Source organism: Myotis daubentonii, chromosome 16 (assembly GCF_963259705.1).
Source record: "Myotis daubentonii chromosome 16, mMyoDau2.1, whole genome shotgun sequence".
Classification (NCBI taxonomy): domain Eukaryota; kingdom Metazoa; phylum Chordata; class Mammalia; order Chiroptera; family Vespertilionidae; genus Myotis; species Myotis daubentonii.
The window spans coordinates 2,627,427-2,651,365 of NC_081855.1; the positions used below are offsets into that span (position 1 = coordinate 2,627,427).

Sequence of the window (23,939 nt, forward strand, 5' to 3'; positions counted from 1 at the left end):
TGAGCGTGTTGGTGGCAGTGCTCCCTCCCTCCCTGAGGACAGGTATCTCTACAGAAAGGATTAGGGATTTTTTTTTACAGGAAGGTTTGTCCTTGCTCATCCATGCATGTATTCAGTCGTTTATGTCGGTGCCTACTACGTTACTTATTTTGTTGTTCAAATTGTTCTGGCTTTAGCTTCTGGGAGCTCTTCCAATTGGCTTCTGCGTCTCTTTACATACCCTTGTCACTTGTTTTTTTGTTAATCCTCACCCAAGGATATTTTTCATTGATTGCTAGCGAGAGTGGAAGGGAGGGGGAGAAACGGAGAGAGAGAAACATCGTGTGAGAGAGGCACATCAGTTGGTTGCCTCCCACTTGAGCCCTACCAGGGCCGGGGATCAGATTGAGCTTGCAACTGAAGTACTTGCTCTTGACTGGAATCGAACCTGGGAGCTTACATTCTGTGGGCCGATGCTCTGTCCACTGAGCAAAACCGGCTCGGGCCCCTTGTCCTTTGTTTTTTGTTGTCGAGCACTTTCTTCCTTTCTGGTATTGTAAGATGTTCAAGGCTCCTTTTGTGTATTTTCTGCTCAAACCTTAGAATCTGCTCCAAGGGGCCCTGATTTTTCCTCTTGGAGATGGAGTTTGAAAATACTGTGTGGGCACTGGCTGTGCTGCTGTTAATACTGGAGGTTTTGGCTTCTTGACCTTTAGGGACAGAGCTAGGAAACAGATGTGTGCTTACTAAGTCGTGCTTACACATGTCATACTGTAATTCCTCACTTAATGTCTGTCAGTAGATCCTTGGGAACTGCGACTTTAAGTGAAACGTTTATTGAAACCAGTTTTACCAAACACGAGTTGATATAAATGAGAGCTGAGCTCCTATGGCATGTGGTCACAAAAACATAACCAAACTTCTAAATAAAGATCCCAAAACAGTTCTAATATTAAGCATTGTAATAAGTGTGAGCTATATATACATTTAAGAATGATTAATAAAAATAAGTAAGGTAGTCCTAGCCAGTTTGGTTTAGTGGATAGAGCATTGGCCTATGGACTGAAAGGTCCCAGGTTCAATTCTGGTCTAGGGCACATGCCCGGGTTGTGGGCTCGATCCCTAGTAGGGGGCGTGTAGCAGGTAGCCGATCAATGATTCTGTCTTCTGTCTCATCATTGATGTTTCTCTTTCTCTCTCGCCTTCTCCCTCCTTTCCTGAAATCAATAAAAATATAATTTAAAAAAAGGTAATTATTTTCCAACCGTGGGTTCTGACGCACAGCCAGTGCAAGGGAACAGCCCACCTGAACAGGAGGTCCTTCCATTCCAGGGCACTCACAACCACAGTCGCTCTTATTGGGACAACTTAGACATGTCAGTTAACCTCACATGCCCAGCTTTAGGACGTGCAAGGAAAACAGTTTCCAGAGGAAACCCATGCAGGCATGGGGCGAACATGCAAACGCCACAGACAGTGGCCATAGCTGGGAATCAGTTCTGCGCCCCCCCCCCCCCCATCGTTAACATTATAATGAAGTGGTCGCTGAAGTAACTGATGTTTTTTGAGGACCTACTATAATTAATTCAGTATACGTATCTCTACCCATATTAAACTACCTGAGTTCATGCGGTGTCTCCATCTCAGACCCAGCACTACGTGCATCATCCTGGCCTTCCTGTCTTGCTTCTCTGTAGCTGCTCTGTGCACCTGGGAAACCTAGCCCCCATCACCCCCATCCATGCATGGATCTGGTTAACCACAGTGACGTGTGGCGGTTTCAGAATTGTTCATCTGTACCCCCTTGGGCAACAACTCTATCACCTGGAGTACAGTGCTTAAGTATGTATTTTGCCTTTTGTTATATACTCCATCCGTTTCAAGTTACTTTGTCTACGCTCTTTTCAGTAAGGTTATGGCATACATTTGTAACCAACCAATCAGGTTCTTTGTTCATAGCCTGCATTCCATCCTGGCACCCTCTGACTGCCTAACCAATTATTTAAAAATTTACATAGTAAAGGTTGCTCTTATGCTGTAAAGTTCAGTGGGTTTTGCAGATGCATAGTGTCATGCATCTACTACAGCCTCTGCTATGTGGAAGGGTCCCTGCTCTAAAACCCCAGTGGGCCACAGCATTGAACCTCCTAGTCTACAGACCTCCTTCCACACCTAGGCCTGGCCCTTGGGTGAGACTGTAAGTAGCAGCGTGTCTTCTGTGAAGACTGTCTTCTGCGCACAGAGCTGATGGGATAGGCGTGGGGCAGACACGCAGAAGATTCGGCAGAAAGTAAATAAGTTTAGTGTTCAGGGCCTGAAACGATGGGCCTTACAGATATGTGAGGTCTTCCTTGCCTCTGATGTTGCCCTTCCAGCACCGGCAGTGGAGAGTGGCAGAGAACATACATTAAAACGGAGTTGGGTGTCAGGAATATTGTTAGCAGCTCTCTCAAAAGATCTGTGTGGGGGAGGGAGGACAGGAACCACAGGTTAAAATGAATGTTTTAGAATAATCTGGATGCTCCTTACATACATGTTTAATTGACATTTAGGAGGTGACTTAACATTTACATTATAACTGAGCACCATGGGGACTGCCCTTGCCCGGCTTTTGCAATGTGTGACCTTGGGCAAGTCCAGGAGTCTTTCCAGAGCTTCACTCATTTCTCACTTACAGTAGCAGTACTTGTAGTTACATAGCATGTTACATTTATAAAGCATGTTTCAAGTATAATTCCATTTCGGTGTTGGTATTTATCATATGCACTTTCTGGTAGGCTTGGCAGGCAAGCCTAACCTGTTAGGGACACTGATTTTAAGTGCCAGGTGTGGGCCTTCCTTTAAAGTTCATGCTCCCACTACATTATTCTGGAATGTGTCCAATACAAAGCAATGTTGGCCCTGAAGTGGGGTCTGTTCACACAGCACGCAGACAACCAAGTAAACTGATACCAGCTTACAGTGAACGGAAAGAGAACATATTCCCCAGGCACCAGAGGAAGGAGGCTCAAAGACCCGACTCCCAGTGGCCTTCAAGAAGACTCTGTTTAAGGACAAAAATCACAAGTAAGGGTTTCAAGGAGGTGGGCTGCATTGATTGGTCAGTTATGTTGAAGCTCCGACGATTTTCTTAGTCTGATTTATTTTAACTTTTTTTTTTTAAATTGAGTTGAGAGGGAGAGGGAGAAGGAGAGGGAAAGAGAGTGAAAAACATGGATGAGAGGCATCAGTTGGCTGCCTCCTGCACGCCCCCTACCGGGGATCAAGCCTGCAACCCCGGCATGTGTCCTGACCGGAAATTGAACTGTGACCTTATGGTTCATGGGTTGACACTCAACCACTGAGCCACACCAGTTGGGCTTAATTGGTTTTGCTTTCCCCTGGGTCTTTGTTCCTGTTTCCGAAAAAACCAGAGCCCGTAACACATCTTGGGATTGTGAGTCAGCGATGTTACCAGAGTGCTGAGAAACAGATCTAGATGTCCATCTTGGGCTTAACCACCTGCATCTTCTCATCTCAGTCAGTCTGTTCCCGGAAACCTGTTTTACTGGCAGGTCTCCAGGCTCCCAGACATGGCTATGTTCTTTTCTTAACCTCTAGCTATAGTTTGCTTTGTGATAGGCAAAGCAACCACAACTTTAAAAGTAGCTAACTTAATAATTTTAACTAAAACTAAATTTTTGTTTTTATGATATGCTAACAGTTGCAGTAATTCTCTAATTTTGGTGGGTGCTGACTGGGTGTCCTATACATTTGATTCAATTCTGACAGTACCTGGAGATTGCAAGAGATCCACAGGTTAAGGGTTTTGTCCCAAAAGACTGACCCAATTTTAGATATAGTGACAAGTCCAGGTTCCACGATTTGCCAGAGTGATTCACAGAGCTCAGGGAAATCCTTACTTAACATTTACCAGTTTCTTATAAAGGGCACGGGTGAGGGCTGGAAGGCCCAGCGCCCAGGAGCTGTGTCCCTGTGGAGCCTGGCACACCACCCTCCTGGTTGCATTCACCACCCAGAAGCGAGTACCCACTTCTTACTATATCGCAGCAACACAGTCACGTCACTTTTATAGACGAAGGTGTTGGACGAGAGAAGTCCTAGACTCATCCTAACTCTGAGATGCAAAAGTCTTAGTCTGGCTTTCTGAGGTTGGGAATTTATTTGAGGAGATTGTCTATTTTTGGCCAACTTTTTTGCTTCTTAATGTCTCTGTCCTGTAGATGATGGAATGTTTATACCTGTCTCTTTGCTTATATCAAAACTCAGGATGGTAGAAAAGTATTTTGAGCCCTTGAAAAATTCATTGAAGAGAATGCACAGGAATTAGTAAACGTGTCTTCCTGTAGATGTCAGGCTTTCCCAGACCAACAGTCGTTGGAAGTTGGGGTGCAATGTGCGAAATGTCAGTCAGCTCTTAAGAGACTATCTCATGTTTCCACTTTTTTACACTGGGCTCAATTCACTGTACAACTGAGTTATCACCCTGATGTGAGCCACACATGTTTGACTTCAGGGGCCTGTCATGCACTAATCCTTGTTATGTTTCAGTATTTCCTTGCAGGCCATGAAATCTACTTGAATTAATTTATAGGAAAAGGGATGTAATACAGAAATTATTGCAAAGGCTCCCGGAGCAATAGATTCTAGGTTATGTTTAAGCAATGTCCATCAGTCTCCAGAATTCTGCCCACAGTCTCCACAACAGGAAGCTAAGAGATCAGTGATATGGGAACCATATGGACCCCTCGCCTGCAAGCCGCAGGAGACATTCCACCCTTCCTTCCCAACCGCGTAGAGCAGCAGAGTCTGATGTAAGGGTGTTTGGGGAATTAGTTTCTTACCTTCTCAGTGTTATAGAAAGGAGTTAGAATAAAAATAGTTAACCTGAGCCCTGCATTAGTTTCCTGTGGCTGTTGTAGCAAATGACCACAAACTTGGTGGTTTAGAACAAGTTCTGGAGGCCAGAGGCTCCGGTAAGGTGTTGGCCGGGCTGTGCCTCCAGAGGCTCCACGGGAGGGCTCGTTGCTGGCCGCCTCCGCGCCTGGAGCCTGGCCCTTGCTGCAGTCTCTACCTCCTCACAGGGCCTTCACTGGGGTGTCTAGACTCTCTTCCTCTCTAAGGACATCTGTGACCCACCCAGATGATCAAGTACAGTCTCATCTCAAGACTCTTAACCCTTTGCGGTCCAATTTCTTTTTTGGAATTCAAACAGTCTGGTCCAAATTAATTGACGGGATTGAATGTTGAACCGGTTTGCGGTGTCGACTTCAACCTCGAAGTTGGACCTGCTACTAGCGCCTGGTCTGTCGAGTCAGCCTCGACGTTGGACCGAAAAGGGTTAACTTAATGACATATACAAAAATACGTGTTCTGAGACCCTTAATTACATTTGCAAAAAAGAAGCATTCACAGGTTCTGGAGATTAGGATGTGGGGCCACTGTCCGCCCACTACAGACCCTAACGTGCACAGACAGTATTCCCAGTACTTTACAGCATCAGCTTATTTAATTCTCATGGTAGCTGTAGGAGATAGAAACATACTTTTTTTTTTAAATCCTCACCTGAGGATATGCTTATTGATTTCAAGAGCTCCATAGTCACATGTGGTTAGTGGTTATTGTAATGGACAGTGGTGATACAGGGAGAAATAATAATGCAGAAGACAATGGTGACACTTTATGAATACATAACAAAGGATTTGTTTCCTGTATTCAATGCTTATTGCCTATTGGTTGGCTACTTAATTAATGTCAGAGAAGGAGTGTCTCAGCTGTTTGATCCACCAGCTCAGCAAACTCTGTACTGGTGAGTGCTAACCCCACCCTCAGCTGGCGGCCTGCCTGCCCACACACAGCTCCCAGAGGAGGAAATTAGGTGGTTAGTGAGTCCTTTTCTCCTAGCAGTATTTTTCTGCTTTGCTTTAATTCTCTTCATGTGAATTGCAATCATCCTATCTAATAATAGACAAACATGGTAATTAACCATACCTCTGACACGCTTCCCATTGGCTAATCAGCGAGATATGCAAATTAACTGCCAACCAAGATGGCGGCCGGCAGCCAGGCAGCTGAAGGGAACAGGAGGCTTGCTTGCTCCAGTGAAGGAGGAAGCCAAAGTTCCCCGCATGCTGCTGCCGGCCTCTGAGCTTGCACTCTAAGAAACAATGTTGCAATTATTGAAGCTAAAAAACCCCATGCTTTCAGCCAGCCGGCTGAGTTGGAGTTGCAACAGTGTTTCAATTATAAAAGCCAAACAAACCCAGATACCTGCTTGCTGGAGCCGAGCTTCAGAGCTAAAGCTGGCTCTCAGTTCCAGTGACAGCCATAGAAGGTGAATAAATCCCAGAATAAAAAAAAAGAAAAAGAAAAAAAGGAGAGGTTGGGAGCTTCAGTCACCTGCCAGCCTGAAAACGGCCCTCAGCCCCTCACCCAGACTGGCCAGGCACCCCAATGGGGACCCCCACCCTGAAGGGGGTGCAACCAGCTGCAAACAGCCATCAGCCCCTCATCCAGGCTGGCCAGGCACCCAAGCGGGACCCCCACCCTGATCTGGGACACCCTTCAGGGCAAACCAGCCGGCTCCCACCCGTGCACCAGGCCTCTATCCTATATAGTAAAAGGGTAATATGCAAACTGACCCTAACAACAGAAGGACTGGGAATGACTGGTCACTATGACACACATTGACCACCATTGGGCAGATGCTCAATGCAGGAGCTGCCCCCTGGTGGTCAGGGCGCTCTCACATGGGAGGAGCTCTGCTCAGCCACAAGCCAGGTTGATGGCTGCCAGTACAGCGGTGGTGGTGGGAGCCTCTCCTGCCTCCTCAGCAGCGCTAAGGATGTCCGACTGCAGCTTAGGTCTGCTCCCCGCTGGCAAGCGGACATCCCCCGAGGGCTACTGGGCTGCCAGAGGGATGTCTGATTGCCATCTTAGGCCCAATCCCCCGGGGAGCGGGCCTAAGCCAGCAGGGGGTCATCCTCTGAGGGGTCCCAGACTGCGAGAGGGGACAGGCCGGGCTGAGGGACCCCCCCCCGCCGAGTGCACAAATTTTTGTGCTTCGGGCCTCTAGTCTACACTAATAAAAGGGAAACATGCAAATTGACCGCCCCTCTGCTACACACACCAGCCAATCAGGGTGATTATGCAAATTAACCCAACAAAGATGGCGGTGTCCACAGAGTTGGAGGCTTGAGTTGCCCCTGGTGACGGAGGAAGCCAAGCTTCCTGGCTGCTGCTGAAGGAGTGGCTAGGAGCCTGGGTCTCTGGGGGTGACCCAAGCTTCCAGCCGGCCCTGGCCTCTGCTCAAGGAGGGGCTGGGGGCCTGGGTCTCTGGGGGACGTGGCCAGCTTGAAAACAGCCCTTTGTCCCTCACCCAGGCTGGCCAGGCACCCCAGCAGGACCCCCATCCAGAAGGGGCTGTGGCCAGCCTGCAAACAGCCATCATTCCCTCACCCAGGCTGGACAGGCACCCCAGTGGGAACCCCCACCCTGAAGGGGTGTGGCAGCTTGAAAACAGCCCTCAGCCCCTCACCCAGGCTCAGCATGCCCTGCCAGCGGGGACCCTCACCCCATGGGGGCGTGGCAAGTCTGCAAACCACCACAGGTCCCTTGCCCAGGCAGCCACACGACCCAAGGGAACCCCCACCCTGATCTGGGACTCCCTTCAAGGCAAACCAGTCAGCCCCCACCCTGGCACCAGGCCTCTATACTAATAAAAGGGTAATATGCTAATTAGACTGGGAGACCTTCCAGGAGACCTTCTGGATGTTCTTCTGGACAAAGCCATGGTGGCAGGGCCAAGGTAGAGGTGGTTAGAGGCCAAGAGGGGAGGGCAGTTGTGGGTGATCAGACCAGTGGGTGGAGGCTGTTGGGGGTGAGCAGACCATCGGGGGGCCAGTTGGGGGCAAGCAGGCCATCAGTGGGGGTCAGTTGGGTGTGATCAGGACTGTGGGGGGGCAGTTTGGGGTGAGGAGGCCAGCTGGGGGGCAGCTGGGGGTGAGCAGGCCAGTGGGGAGGAAAGGTGGGGGCGAGCAGGCCTGCAGGCAGAGTGGTTAGGGGTAGGCAGGCAGGCAGGCAGGTGAGCGGTTAGGAGCCAGCAGTCCCGGATTGCGAGAGGGATGTCCGACTGCTGGTTTAGGCCTGATCCCTATAAACCAGCAGTAGGACATCCTTCCAGGGGTCCCAGATTGGAGAGGGTGCAGGCCGGGCTGAGGGACGCCCTCATCCCCCAGTGCACGAATTTCATGCACCGGGCCACCAGTACCCTTTATAAGAAACATTCCATAGGATTACATAGAATTTTGAGCTCTCTGCTCAAATTCCACCTCTTGTATACAAACTTTTTATTATTTCCCCCAATCCTCCTTAATTAGGTGTGATTGTTCTTTTAATTTTCATAGCATTTCATTGATCTCTCTTAATATACCCAGGTACATTACACCTCTGTGTGTTATTTTGTACTAGAGGCCCAGTGCACGAAATCACGTGGCCCTGCCCACCCACGGTCGCCCCACCTGCCACCCACTGCCTCGCCTTGACACCCTAACCTCTCCACTCAGCACTGGAGCGTGCCTGGCCCCCTGCCCGACCCCTCTGACCTTCTCTGGCTGCTTCAAGCCCCATCCTCAGTCCCACAAGTCGCCTTGGGCTGGTCCTGCCTCCTTCTGGCGCCTACCGGCTTCCGCCCTGTCTCTGGAGCAACGTGGCGGCTTCGCCCTGTCATGGTGCTGGAGGGAGCACGGAAGCCTTGCGCCTGCTGCAGAGTTTTTAGTGCCGCTTGCTGGTGGCATGCGCGCTGTGCTCCTTCCCCTCGCAGGTGGGCGGCGGGGCGCTCTGCGAGCGGTGGGTGGCGAAGGACTGATAAGGAGGGCGCTACAGACTCTCACCCCTGCCCTCCCCACCACAGGATGGTCCCTCCTCCAGATGCCTCCCCGCTTCCGCCCTCCCTCCGCCCCGCCACGCGCAGCCTCCTGCTGAACTGTGTGAGGGTGTCACGACCATTAGCATATTAGCTCTTTATTATATAGGAGTATGGCTTCTTCCTCCCTCCCTAAAGAAAGCATACACCTAGATGAATTTTCATGAAGTGAACAGGTTTGCACTCCACTGTGCAAAGGTGTGGGCCCAGCACTCCCGAATCCACGCGCCCTCCCTGGTCCCAGCCCTCCACCCTCAAGGGTGCCCACACCTGGCCTTACATGACTACTTACCTTCCTGCTTCTCACTTTAGCCGAGTGGCCGGTTTCCCAAGTTTCCATTGTGAGGATTACCATGCTGCTGGTTACACCGTGGCTTCCTTTTCATCGCTGGAGTATTCTGCTAAACACCACAGTTTATTCTCTTTACTGCTGATGAGCATTTTTTTTTAGGTTTGGGGCATTATAAAGACTGCTACCATGACTTTCTTTACATGTCTTTTGGTGTCCTTAACATACACATTTCTATTCCTTAAAAAGTCTTGTTTTTGTTAAGTATAAACAGAATGGAATTATTGAGTTACAAGGTATATATTCAGTTCAATAGTTTTCCCTTAGTTTATTTTTTAAAATATGAAACTACATAAATAGCAAGAATACTAAAATAAAAATTCTCCACATTTATCTAGATCAGTGGTTCTCAACTTTATGGCCCTTTAAATACAGTTCCTCATGTGACCCAACCATAAAATTATTTTCATTGCTACTTCATAACTGTAATGTTGCTACTGTTATGAGTCATAATGTAAATATCTGATATGCAGGATGGTCTTAGGTGACCCCTGTGAAAGGGTCGTTCGACCGCCAAAGGGGCCGCTACCCACAGTTGAGAACCGCTGATCAGATTGTCAGGTTTTGCTGGTTTGCGCTTTGTTTCTCTGTACCTTTTTTTGTGAATCATCTGAAAGTTGGTTGTAGACTTGATAGTTTATCCCTATGTGCATCTCCTAAGAACCAGGACATTCTTCTGTGGAACCACAAGACAGTGACCACACTCGGCAAGTTTAATGTGGGTGAAATAGTGTTACCTAACATATTGTTCATATTTAAATACAGCAGTTGTTCCAATAATGTCCTTCATGGCTTAAAAAAGTGGATATAGGATTCAATCCAGGATCTTGCATTGTGTTTATTTTCATGTCTTTTTAGATTCTATGCATCTCGAAGAGTTCCCTGGCCTATTCTGGCTTTCATTGCATAGATACTTTTAAAGAGCTCCATCTGGCCTAGTCTGAGTACAGTGGGGCCTTGACTTAACGAGTTTAATTCGTTCCGTGACGGAGCTCGTAACTCAAATTACTCGTATGTCAAATCAAAAAGTGAACGAGTGAGACACGTGATGCTGGGCTGATGTTGTGACATTCACTGTGACGTTTGCTGCGCCAACTAGCGGTGGGGTATCTGAAGCTGCTTGTAACCCGAATTTTAGCTCGCAACTCAAAGCAAAACATCGGCCGAGAGACGGCTCGTATCTCGAAAAACTCGTTAGTCGGGACACTCGTAAGTCAAGGCCCCACTGTATTCATGGTTAGGCCCAGGGCAAGCCTTGTTGGACTGCAGTTCCCTCCAGTCAGCAACAGTGGTCTCTGTGCTGATGCCTTGAAACTGGAGATATTCCTGCCCTAATATGCATCACATGTGTGCATGTAAATATGTTAATATAGTTTTATTGAAGTGAAATTCATGTAACATAAAATTAACCAATTGTTCAAGTGGTTAATTTTATGTTACATGAATTGAATTGTTCAAATAAACAGCCTGGGCGCTTAACGTGTTAAGGCTTTCTTTCCCTGACTGATAACAGCAGGACATGACCACTTTCTGTGTTTGTAGTTGTTGCTAATTGGCCTCTGTTTAATTTCTGTAGTTCCTTTTTGTGCAGCAGAAATTCTTTTTTTTAAATATATTTCTTTATTAATTTCAGAGAGGAAGGGAGAAGGAGAGAGAGATAGAAACATCAATGATGAGAGAGAATCATTGATTGGCTGCCTCCTGCACACCCCCCACTGGGGAACGAGCCCGCAACCCAGGCATGTGCCCTTGGTCGGAATCGAACCCGGGACCTTTCAGTCCACAGGCTGACACTCTATCCACTGAGTCAAGCCGGCTAGGGCCAGCAGAAATTCTTGAAGTATTTTTTCTTTAGGCAGATTTTTTCTTTAATGAAGTTCTGCAACAGAACAGATGATGCAGTTTACATTTAAACTTCAGGGCTTAACTTTGGTTACGTTTAATTTTATGTTACATGTCAGAAAGCATATTCAGAAGTGTGCACTCACTATTCCACTTCTGTCAAGTGCTAAAGCATTTCATCTGCTCCCCATTCTCTCCGCAGCTCTGGTCACGTGCAGTCTCCACCCTGTCTCTGGATTGACCTATTCCGAGTATTTGTGTAAATGGAGTCATGTATAGTGTGAGCTTCATGTCATAACTTGTCACTCAGTGTAATGTGTTCAAGGTTCACCCATGTTGTCACATGTCAGCACTTCATCTCTCTCAGGCTGAATAACCTCCCAGTGTGTGGATAATAACACATTTTGTGTATCCATTCACACATCATTTGATATTTGGGCTCTTTCCACCTTTCAGTTATTGTAAATATAAATTACCTGGTGTTTTTTACCCACATGTTTTTAGCAGCCATCGATAATTCTTGCCTGAATCAGGTGTTACTGTGATTATAAAATGAAGATTTTGTATTTTTGTCTTTCCTGCTATATTTATTAGATGGACTTCTCTGGTAAAGAAGCCTGGTAACGTGTGTGTTTGTATGGTATTAATTTCAGCACAGACTTAGCGATTTTTTTTTCATTTGTATATAATACTCATTCTTGTTACTAATTCAGTTTTATATTCAAGTTGTGCCAGAACTGCCCAGCGACTTTATCCTTCTTACCCCTGTCATTGCTAGAGTCAGTGGCTTCTAGGAGGTATTGCTGTACGTTCATTCTTAGTTAGAAAGCACCAGATAATTCAGGCCTTGTTTGTGTCTGGAGTGCGATGGTCACTGGTGATGTGGATAGCTGGTTTCTGACTTCCGTCTCTGTGTTCCTGGGACCCAGCCTGAAGCCGGGCTCCCTGCCTCTCAGTGCCTGTGGGGTATGGGCTTCACTTAATGGGAAAGACCTGGTTGCATGGGACTCTGTGGTGGGTGTTTATATTCAAAACGTTAAGCACCCAGTCAGTCACCGGTGACTGACACTGCTTTCCGTCCGGAAGGAAAAACAGCCTGGGCGCTTAACGTGTTAAGGCTTTCTTTCCCTGACTGATAACAGCAGGACATGACCACTTTCTGTATTTGTAGTTGTTGCTAATTGGCCTCTGTTTAATTTCTGTAATTCCTTTTTGTGCAGCAGAAATTCTTGAAGTACCTTTTGTTTAGGCAGATTTTTTCTTTAATGAAGTTCTGCAACAGAACAGGTGATGCAGTTTTACATTTAAACTTCAGGGCTTAACTTTGGTCGATTTTTAAAACAAAATTTTCATGTTAAGGGAAAATAATAGTGTTAAGTGTTAAAATTGTGTACTTATCTTGCTAAGAATCATGATGAGTACTGTATTTTTTCATGTATAAGACGCTATATTTTTATAAAATTGTTAGACTGAAAATCGAGGGGCGTTTTACACATGGAATTCGGCCGAGGAGGGAGCCGTGTGGGTGCATAGCTGCCCATACCTTGTCAGACAGGCTTCCTCCAATCATGAGTCTTATTGTTACTGACATCACCTGATGCTGTAATTGGAGATGGAGGTGGAGAGTGTGCAGATGCAACAGGGACCAGAGCTTTCTGAGCCCATAAAGATGTCACCAAATCTTCTATCTATATATATAAAAGGCTAATATGTAAAATCCCCCTTCGGGAATTAGACCGGGAGTTTGATCATTTGCTATGACGTGTGCTGACCACCAAGGGATGGTGTGGAATGAAGGAAGGCCCCACCTGACAGCCAGCAGCCGGAGAAGGAAGGCCCCAGTTGGCAGCCGGCCTCCGTGAAAGGAAGGCCCCGGCCGGCAGGCTCTGATCAGCCCTGATTGCCGGCTAGGCCTATGGACCCTACCTGTGCATGAATTTTGTGTGCTGGGCACTTAGTAATAAGATAAATACTGGTAAATGATTGTCTTACTCTGCAAAATTCAAACTAGATGTAATCCGCTATGCAAAAGAGCAAGGAAATAGTGCTGCAAAGAGACAATTTGGACCTCTTCCCACTGAGTGTATGATCAGACAGTGGAGAAAACAGGAAGAACAACTCCTTACGATGCCACAAAAGAAGAAGGCCATAAGAGGAAAACCAGCAAAATGGGCAAACGTGGAGCAGAGGCTTAAGACTTGGATTACGGAGCAGCGCCAAGGGGCTTGTGTGTGTCAACCACGCTTATTCAAGGTCAGGCAAGAATGTTTGCAAGTGAAATGGACGCTGGAAAGGCAAAATGGTGCTTCAATTTCATGAGGAGAGTTTGGTTGGCCATGAGAACATGAACAAAGTCAGAAAATGCCACCAGTTTATGAGGATGATCTCACGTATACAGACAGTGACTCAGAAGACAGCAGTGACACAATAGAAGTTGGAGAAATTGATGTGCCTGGAACTAACAGTGATGAAGAACGGAGCAGTGATGCAACAGAGGCTGCATAAAGTGATATGCTGCATAGTATCATAGTCCTGGTACGTAAACATTAGCTGCAGTAATTACTAAATAAAATGTGTTCTGTTTTATGTTTAAAATAATGATTTCTTAATTTGGGAAAAGTGGGGGACGTCTTATACATGAGGGTGTCTTATACAATGAAAAATACAGTATATATTTTCAAGGTAATGCTAGCCTTGAACTTTTTATTTTATATATTGGGGGAGAGAATTGGATTTATTAAGCTCATAGAGGATTTAAAAAATCCTCTGGTCATGCCTTTAAATTAGTGATAAAAAATTAAAAAGAAAAAGTTTTAACAATAAAGTAGTGAAAATAAAGGACACCTCTTAATCCTGCCCTTACTTTATTACTAAAATCTATAGTTTTGTTAACAGTAAATGTATTCTAAAAATCTCTAGGACTTTGTTCCTAACAGGTTTTGTAACTAAAGGAATGAAATCTTCCATAGTACTTGTAAATGTCATTTTTTACACATCAAATATAACAGTACTAGAGGCCCAGTGCACGAAATTCGTGCACAGGTAGTGTCCCTAAGCCTGGCCAGTGATCAGGGCCGATCAGATTCCCCGCCTCCCTGCCTCCTCCTTCCCTTCTGCCTGGCTGCGTGCAGCCACCATGTGGTTCCCCCCCGCCTCCTCCTTCCCTCACTTCTTCAGCGCCCCGCCACCACCACTGGTTGCTTGCCTTGTTCTGTGCCACTCCCTGGTGGTCAGTGCACATCATAGTGAGCAATCGAATTCCCAGTTGAACTTCTGAGGAGACACTTTGCATATTAGCCTTTTATATGTATAGATTAGCAATTTTAAAATTTCCTCTGTATTACTGAAAGCAGTTACAGTTAGTTAATTCCTTTGATCATTGGGAAGAGTAAATAGATGATACAACTTCTATTGCTTTGGCATTTTGCGGGGGGGTGGGGGGGGTAAGAGAACATTTATTCGGAAAATCACAGAGATAAAGAAGTAATTTGTAGAAGAAATGAACTTAGGAAAGAAGTTACAGAGGCAAAGGAAGGGCCCATAGAGCCTAGCAGTGAGGAGGCAATGGCAGTGCCTTACTGCAGCATCAGACATTCTGTGGCCTCCCCCCTGTGGCCCTGCAGTGCTATCACCTGGAAGAGTGTGCTCTGTGACCTAGTGGGTGGAGGCCCTAGACACTGGTTTACATCCTGCACACAGCATACAGCTCCAAGTACAGACAGAACTTTCAGCCCTGCAGCGTTCATTGTGCTGCTGATGCTGCTGTTGAGAAGTGTGCCTGGGGGCACATGTGCCTCTCCCCAGCTGAAGTGGGGGAGGGGGGGTGGGGAGAAGTGAGGGGACAGGATGTGTGCCTCTCCCCAGCTGGAGGGTAAGGGGGACATGGGCCTCTCCATGGTTGCAGGCTAGGAGTGCACTCTGAGCACTGATGGAAAGTGCACCCTGTGTCATGGTCTTAGGGTGTTCACAGTTCTCTCTGACCAATGCTTCATCTCAGGGCTGTCTCACTTTATGGAGTGAACCTCCACACTCCACACACCCTCCCGCCAACTCCTCTCCACTGATTCTGCCTCTTCTGGAGGCCGCACAAGTTATTAACACCCCTGTGCAGCTCTCTTAAGACAGTTTCCCATGGTTTCTGTTTTATGTAAAGAAAGGTTGCAGACTAGTGCCCAGGCCCTGCACTCCACATGAGTGAGGGCTCAGCCTGTCCCCTCTGGGCTGAGCCCTTGCTTGGTCTTGTGTGTGCAGAGGGAAGCTTAGAAGGGGCAGCCTCTGGCTACATGGTCGAGTGGGCTCCTAGGATCAGGCAGGTCCTGGTCCACGTTCTAGCTGGCTGTATTGTCACAGCATGTACACTAAATTTTTTCAATGTCAGAGGGCCTTCAAGCCTTCTTCATGGGGTGGTTGTGCAGATTGAATGAGAATAACTGTCCAGTGTCTAGCGAGCATTCAGCAAGTAGCAGGTAATGTTGGTGCCTGCTATTATTTTTAAAGGCCCTTTCAATTTTTGTTTTAAAATATATTATTGATTTCAGAGAGTATGGGAGATGGGGAGATAGAAACATTGACGATGAGAGAATCATGGATCGGCTGCCTCCTGCACGCCCCACACTGGGGATCAAGCCCACAACCTGGGCATGTGCCCTGACTGGGACTCGAACCAGTGACCTCCTGGATCATAGGTCGACTTTCAACCACTGAGCCACACGGTTGGGCAGAGGCCCTTTCAATTTTAATCTTCCCTTCCCCATACCCAGTTTATGCCTCCCTTCATCTCCCCCTCCCAGTTAAGATAGAAGTGAGTTTGCTATATACTGTGTGCAGTATTATCTTAGCAGTTGGATATTCAATCTGACAATCTCATGGGACTTATCCTATCTAATAAAAGAAAACCATGCAAATTGACCATAACCCCAACACTCTTCCCATTGGCTAATCAGCAGAATATGCAAATTAACTGCCAACCAAGATGGCGGTCAGCAGCCACTCAGCTGAAGTGAACAGGAGGCTTGCTTGCTCCAGTGACAGGAAGCCAACGTTCCCTGCCTGCTGCTGCCAGCCTCTGAGCTGCACTCTAAGCAGCTATGTTGCAATTATAGAAGCTAAACAAGCTCCAGAGACCTGCTTTCAGCCAGCTTCGGCCTCAGAGCTTAGAGCTGCTGTGATGGCAACAGAGTTTCAGTTATAGAAGCCAAACAGACCCAGAAACCTGCTTTCAGCCCTCAGAGCTGGAGCCGGCTCTCAGCTCCAGTGACAGCTATAGAAGGTAAATAAATTCCAGAATAAAAAAGAAAAAAAGGAGAGGCTGGGAGCTTAAGTTGCCCTCCAGCCTGGAAATGGCTCTCAGGCCCTCACCCAGGCTGGCCAGGCACCCAAGCAGGACTCCCATCCTGATCCGGGACACCCTTCAGGGCAAACCAGCCGGCCCCCACCATGCACCAGGCCTCTATCCTATACTACAGGCAGGGCGGGACAGTGCGAGCTGCCATCCGGGCCCCATGTGCAGCCCTGGGCAGAGGGGCATAAGCCCCGCCCCCAGCTGGGACCCCTGTGTGCCACCTGAGCCCCCAGCCGGGACCCCCGTGCCGCGTAAGCCCTGCACTGCTAAGCCCCGCCCCCAGCCGGGACCCTATGACTATTGGAGAGCAGGAAAGTGCCGCTGGGCCCTGGATCGCTGTGGTGATCCGGCCATCGGTAAGTAGAAAAGTGCGGCCTGTAGGCAGCCCCCAGCTGCGCCTGATTTGGCAGCAGGAAAGCAAGCCCGGCCTGCGGGCAGCCCCCAGCTGCACCTTCTCCCCGGTCGCCATGAGTATCCGGGAGCAGGAAAGCAAGCCTGGCCTGCGGGCAGCAGGAAAGCCCACCCTGCAGGCAGCCCCCAGCTGGGCCTGCTCCCCGGTTGCCATGGAGACCTGGGAGCAGGAGAACAAGCCCGGCCTGTGGGCAGCCCCCAGCTGGGCCTGCTCCCTGGTCGCCATGGTGATCCGGGAGCAGGAAAGCCCGGCCTGCAAGCAGAACCCCCATCCTGGCCATAGCTCAAGGGAGAGAACAACATGCAGTGGAGGCCAGGAGCCTGAGAGATCAACACAGAGGGGCTCCTGCTCCAAGCCTCCACAGTGTGGCTGGGGGCAGGCTTCCAGTAGACACACACACACACACACAGTGCCTCCTCTGAGCCTCCAATGTGGCTGGGGGCAGACCCCCAGTGGGGACACACACACACACACACACACACAGTGCCTCCTCTGAGCCTCCAATGTGGCTGGGGGCAGACCCCCAGTGGGGACACACACACACACACACACACACACACACACACACACACACACAAGGGATGCCTGCTCCAATCCTCTGCTGCCAGACTGTGGCCAATAGGACATCCACTGAGGGCTCCCGGACTGTGAGAGGGGTAGGCTGGGCTGAGGGAACCCCACCTCCCAGTGCACGAATTTCGTGCACCGGGCCTCTAGTCCTATATAATAAAAGGCCAGGACCATAAGCGTAAGACCGCTTGACCAGTCGCCATGGCGGGCATTGACCACCTACCTCTTGGTCCCCCACCCCGCTCCGCAGGCTCTGATCGCAGCATGGCGAACAGGGAACCATGGTGAACGGGGGCGGGGGGGGGGGGTAGCAGTGTGGCAGGACTGGTGACTGTTGAGCGGCAGTGGGCGGTGAGCAGCGAACTGCGGTGAGCGTCCAGTGGCAAGCGGTGGTGAGCTTCATGGGGCGGGGAGCGTTGCGGAGTGTTGCAGGGCGGGCAGTGTCATGGGGCGGCGGTGGAGAGCGTGGCGGGGCGGCTTGGGGTGGCAGAGGTGTGCATTGCGGAGCTTTGCAGGGCGGCGGAGGCAAGCATTGTGGAGTGTCTCAGGGCGGCAGCAGCGAGCGTCACTGGGTGTCCTGGAGCGGCGCAGGGCGGCAGACATGGCCCTGATCGGAGGCTAGGCCTAGGGACCCTACTCACGCATGATTTCGTGTGCTGGGCCTCTAGTATTTAAAGTAAGTGTGATTGCCTTACTGTGGTAGAAAGCTGACCTTCTTGGTTGGTGTGGGTGTATGAGAATTATTGACCCCTGTGCTCATGATTGCTGTGACTAAAGTTCTGTTTCTGTGGTCTAATTCTTGGCCAAAAAATTGTTCCCTTTTCCTGTTTTTGTATATTGCTCTGGATCATGTCCCTCTCTGTCTGTTTATTGCTTCTAAATGTGCTGTGATTGGGGGTTATCAAATTTAAAATGCTACCCAGATTCAGAGCCGATAGGCTGTGAGTTGCTAGCCTGCTATGGGGCTAGGTCGGAGCTGGGGCTGGGGCTGGGCCTGGGCCTGAGCCTGAGCCTGTCGGCTGGTGTAGACAGAATGCAGACTTCGCTTCTAAAGCCACATGTGGGGCACATCCAAGGAGCTCCCAGGTTTTGGTGAATTGTGGACTGTTTTCTTACATGGAGGTAGTTTTGAGCTAAATGAAGGAAGTGCCTTCGGGGGCCTGGGGGCCATTGAATGTATGAACAGAATGATCTTTTAGCAAAATGAGACTTGGAGGAAAGTCCCTGCTTCCCTTCCCGCCCACTCTGTGCCCCTGTGGACGGACCCCCTGGCTCGCCTTGCATATTTCTCTCTGAGGACTTGGGCTGGTTTTCATTCTCTTCTCTATGTTCCAGGCCAAGTCCTGCGTCTGCCACGTCTGTGGAGTCCACCTGAGCAGGCTGCACTCCTGCCTCCACTGTGTCTTCTTTGGCTGTTTCACAAAGAAGCACATTCACGAACATGCGAAGTCCAAACGGCACAACCTAGGTAAGGCACCCTCTGCTACAGTGCTGGGAAGAGTTACTGCCCTCTCTGCTGTCTGGATTTAGATTTGCAGTTCCACTCTCTTAAAAGTCCACTTCTTTTGTCTAAAATAATTTGTGGCCTTCTTTTGTGAAATTTCACAGGGGAAATGAAAGATAAAGTTAACTCAAACAGATTGTTTTACCCAGCTTGCCTGTGGCATTTAATTTGGTGATGTAATCTTTTATTTTGTGTGTGTGTGTGTGTGTGTGTGTGTATGTGTGTATATATATATATACATACACACACACACACACACATCAACACTAATAAAAGAGAAAAATGGTAATTGGCGTACGAGCTACCCTTTTCATTGGCTAATCAGGGCTATATGCAAATTAACTGCCAACTAAGATTGGCAGTTAACTGCCAACAAGATGGCGGTTAATTTGCATATGTAGGCACAATGCAGGGAGGTGAAGGGGAAAGCAGGAAGAAGCCCCCGGCCACTGACAGTGATCGGTAACCCAGGGGGGAGCTAAGAGCTGGGGGGCAGGGCAAAGGCGGCCCTGGGGCCGCCTTTGCCCTGCCCCCCAGCCATGATCGGAGAATCAGGTGCCTTTTCCGCCCTGGCCAGTGATAGCAGGAAGTAGGGGTGGAGCCAGTGATGGGAGCTGGGCACGGTCGAAGCTGGCAGTCCCAGGAGCTAGGGGTCCCTTGCCTGGGCCTAAAGCGAAGCCCACGATCGTGGGGCCGCTGCAGCTGCGGGTCCCCGCTGCCCGGGCCGGACGCCTAGGCCAGAGGCATCAGGCCTGGGCAAGGGGCCGATCCTGCGATTGGAGGGTGATGGGGGTCAATGCCTGAGGGCTCCCAGTATGTGAGAGGGGGCAGGCTGGGCTGAGGGACACTCCCCCATACACACACCCAGTGCACGAATTTCGTGCACCGGGCCCCTAGTGTATATATATAACATATATATATATATATATATATATATATACACACACATACATATATATATTTTTTTAATTGATTTCAGAGAGGGAGAGAGAGATAGAAACATCAGTGATGAGAGAGAATTATCGATTGGCTGCCTCCTGCACACCCCACATTGGGGATCAAGTCCATAACCTGGGCATGTGCCCTGACCAGGAATTAAACCGGTGACCTACTGGTTGACATTCAACCACTGAGATATGATGGCCAGGCGGTGATGTAATATTTAATTATAAATTATGATGGCTGACCCCTATATCCTGCTAACTTTCTTTGAAAAGTGCTTTTTCTTTAATGGATTATTAGAGCCTCAACTTTCCCTTTGAAAAACATAGTTAGCATTTAGGTTAGGCAAATATTCACAAAGAAAGATCTGAAATGCGGTGTTAGGTTACTGATGTTAACATGGAGTTATGAACATAGGCGATTTTTTGCTTTCAGTAATGGATTTTATTGTTCTGAGTAATACAAATTCATGAACATACAGCACTGTGTGGCATCCGGATAGGGCTCCCTTTCGTACTTACAGATGGACACTCACATGTCTGTAACTTCACGTAAAGCAGCGGTTCCCAACCTTCCGGCCCTTTAAATACAGTTCCTCACGTTGTGACCCAACCATACAATTATTTTCCTTGCTACTTCATAACTGCAATTTTGCTACTGTTATGAATCGTAATGTAAATATCTGATATGCAGGATGGTCTTAGGCGACCCCTGTGCAAGGGCCATTCGACCGCCAAAGGGGTCGCGACCCACAGGTTGAGAACCACTGACATAAAGGACGGTTCTGCTCGTGGTTTTATTTTCTTAGAGTGGTTGTTAAACATTTGTCTCCTTCTGAATAGTGTTTTCTGTTAAATTTGTGAGAGTGTCAGGGTATCCTTAAGAAAATCACTTTCAAAAGGTGTAAGCCAAAGAATGTACCACAAAATGCTTCATGTCGTCCTAATTGAAAATGGTATTTCACAGATTACAAAGTCACTGTGCTGATTGTATCCCTTAAAGCTCCTGTAAGCAGTGTACATACAGAAGGTAAAGTTGAGACTGACACAGTGCATGTCTGATTTTTCCTAAAAATTTTTTTTAGGAAGCAAATTGATGTTAAAACAACACGGATCTCTATCTTATATGATGTGTTCATGAGCCAGTTGTTTTATTACGGACACAGGGAAGCTGCCTTAATATCATGTGTTTTCAGTAGAATTACTTTTGTTTTTATTAATCCTCACCCAAGGATATTTTTCCATTTTTTTAATGTATTTTATTGATTTCAGAGAGGTATGAGAAAAAAGAGAGAGAGAGAGAGAGAGAGAAACATGAGTTATGAGAGAGAATCACTGATTGGCAGCCTCCTGCAAACGCCTACTAGGGATCTAGCCCACAACCCAGGCATGTGCCCTTGATTAGAATCGAAACTGGGACCCTTCAGTCTGGAGGCTGATGCTCTATCCACTAAGCCAACCAGCTAGGGCTCCATTGATTTTTCAGGAGAGTGGAAGAGGGAAAGACAGAAAGAAACATCGATGTGAAAGAAACACATCAACTGGTTGCCTCCTGCATGAGCCCTGACCAGGGTCCAGCCCAGAAGAAGCCTGCAACCGAGGTACATACCCTTGACTGGAATCAAACTCGAGACCCTTTGGTCTGCAGGGCATTGCTCTATCCACTGAGCAAACTGGCCAGGGCAGTAGCTACAATTATGATGGAAACAGAACCTGAAGTAAGCCTGAGTCTAAATGGTCAATGAAGACCTGGCCAGGTGGCTCCATTAGAACGTCCTCCCTTACACCAAAAGGTTGTGTGTTTGATTCCCGGTCAAGGTGTGTATGGGACACACTGATCAATGTTTCTCTGTCACATCCATTTTTTTCTTTCTCTCTCTTCCTCTCTTAAATTAATAAAAACCTATCCATGGGTGAGGATTTTAAAATCTTTTTTAAAAAGGTCAATCTATGACAAAGGATGCAAGAACATTCAATGGGGTGGGTAAAGGTAAGTGGTCTATTCAATAAAGGCTTTGGAAAAATTGGACAGATACATGCAAAGAATAAAACTAAACCACCTTGTTATACCATCTCCTATATAATAAAAGTCTAATATGCAAATCGAATGCCAGAACTACCGGTGGAATGACTGGTCATTTTGATGCACACTGACCACCAGGGGGCAGACGCTCAATGCAGGAGCTTCCCCCAGTCTCCAGGCCCCAGGCCAGCCAAGGCAGGTGCCAGCAAGGGGGCGGGGGTGGGAGGAAGGGGGAATCCCCAATTGCCCCACCAGTTGCCCTGCAGAGGGAGGCGGTTGGCGGTGTGGCAGGGTTATCAGGGGGCATAGCTGGCTAGTGAGCGGGCTGGCACCACCCCCGATTGCCCTGCTGGTTGTCTCCCTCTGTGGGAGGTGACTGGTGGTGGCAGCAGGGGGTGGGGCTGGCGAGCGTGCAGCACCAGGTTGGCCAAGGCAGGTGCCAGCGGGGGCCCCCTGATCGCTCTGCCAGTCGCCCCACAGATTGGCCCTGATCACTGGCCAGGCCTAGGGACCCTACCCATGCATGAATTTCATGCATTGGGCCTCTAGTATGAGAATAAACTCAATCTGAATTAATGGCTTAAATGTAAGATTTGAAGTTATAAAACTCCTAGAAGGAAACATTGGCAATAAAATCTGAGACATTTCTCTAAATATATTTTTTCTGATATGTCTCCTTTGACAAGAAAAACAAAAACGAAACAGATCTAACTACATCAAACAACGGTTTTGCACAGCAAAGGAAACCATCAACAAAATGAGAAGACTACCCACTGAATGGGAGAACATATTCACCAATGATGAATCTGATATGGGGTTAATATCGAAAATGTATGAACTATTTATAAAACTCAACATCAAAAACGTACAGTACAATAAAAAAGTAGGCAAAGGACCTGAATGGACACTTCTCCAAAGAGAACATACATAAGGCCACCAGACATGAAAGCATGCTCCACATCAGTAATCACCAGAGATGTGAGAGAGAAACATCGATGGTTTACCGCCTGTACGCGCCCTGGCTGGCTGGGTCCTACTTCTGACATTCTATCAAACAATCACAAAACACTAATTTGAAAGAATGCGTGCACCCTATGCACATTGCAGCATTATTTACAATAGCCAAGATACTGAAGTTACCCAAGTGCCCATCAATAGCTGAGTGGTTAAAAATGTGGTATGTATATATGATGCAATATTACTTGCCCATAAAAAAGAATGAAATCTGTCTTAATCGGTTTGGCTCAGTGGATAGAGCGTCGGCCTATCCACAGGTTGGATTCTGGTCAAGGGCATGTACCTTGGTTGTGGGCACATTCCCAGTGGGGAGTGTGCAGGAGGTAGCTGATCGATGTTTCTCTCTCATCGATGTTTCTAACTCTCTATCCCTCTCCCCTCCTCTAGGTAAAAAATCAATAAAATATATTAAAAAAAAAAAAAGAATGAAATCTTACATTTGTGACAGCATGGATGGGCCTAGAGGGTATTATGCTAAGGAAAATAACCAGACAGAAAAATACAAGTACTATATGATTTCACTTAATGTGTGGACCTAATAAACAAAATAGAAATGGACTCATAGATAATCAGAACAGACTGTTGGCTTGCTGGGGTCCAGCCCCAGCAGGTCCAGGGGTCCCCAAAAGTGTGGACGGAGTCGGCGAAGAAGGAATGACACGGAGATAGCGTTCAGTTGATCAGCAGCCTAGCCAGGATCTCTAGCCCGGATCTCCAGCCAAGTTCTGGTCTGGATCTCCAGAGAGGTTCTACTTAGGATCTCCAGCCAGGTTCTGTGTCCATATTCTCTTGCTAGGTTCTCCAGCCAGGTTCTGTCTGAGATCTCCAGCCAGGTTCAGTGTCCAGGTTCCAGTCAGGTTCTCCTGCCAATCTCTGTAGTCAGGTTCAGTCCAGGATCCCTTGCCATGTTCTCCCGCTAGGCTCTGTCTCTAGGCTCCGAGTAGGTTCTGTCTTCTTGATTCTGTTCTAAGTTCTGAGTGTTTCTGTCTTGTTACAACTGTATTTATACCAGTTGATTCAATCCTATCAATCTCTATT

At 47.9% G+C, this 23,939-nt stretch overlaps 1 protein-coding gene across 1 annotated transcript in view; it reads left to right on the plus strand.

The window, feature by feature from the left end:
* The window catches only part of USP22 (ubiquitin specific peptidase 22), an 84,181-nt gene that overhangs the window by 12,341 nt on the left and 47,901 nt on the right, over positions 1-23,939 (plus strand). The window contains exon 2 of the mRNA XM_059668328.1: positions 18,752-18,884. Coding sequence (XP_059524311.1) covers positions 18,752-18,884 — 133 coding nt within the window. The remainder of the gene's footprint in view (positions 1-18,751; positions 18,885-23,939) is intronic.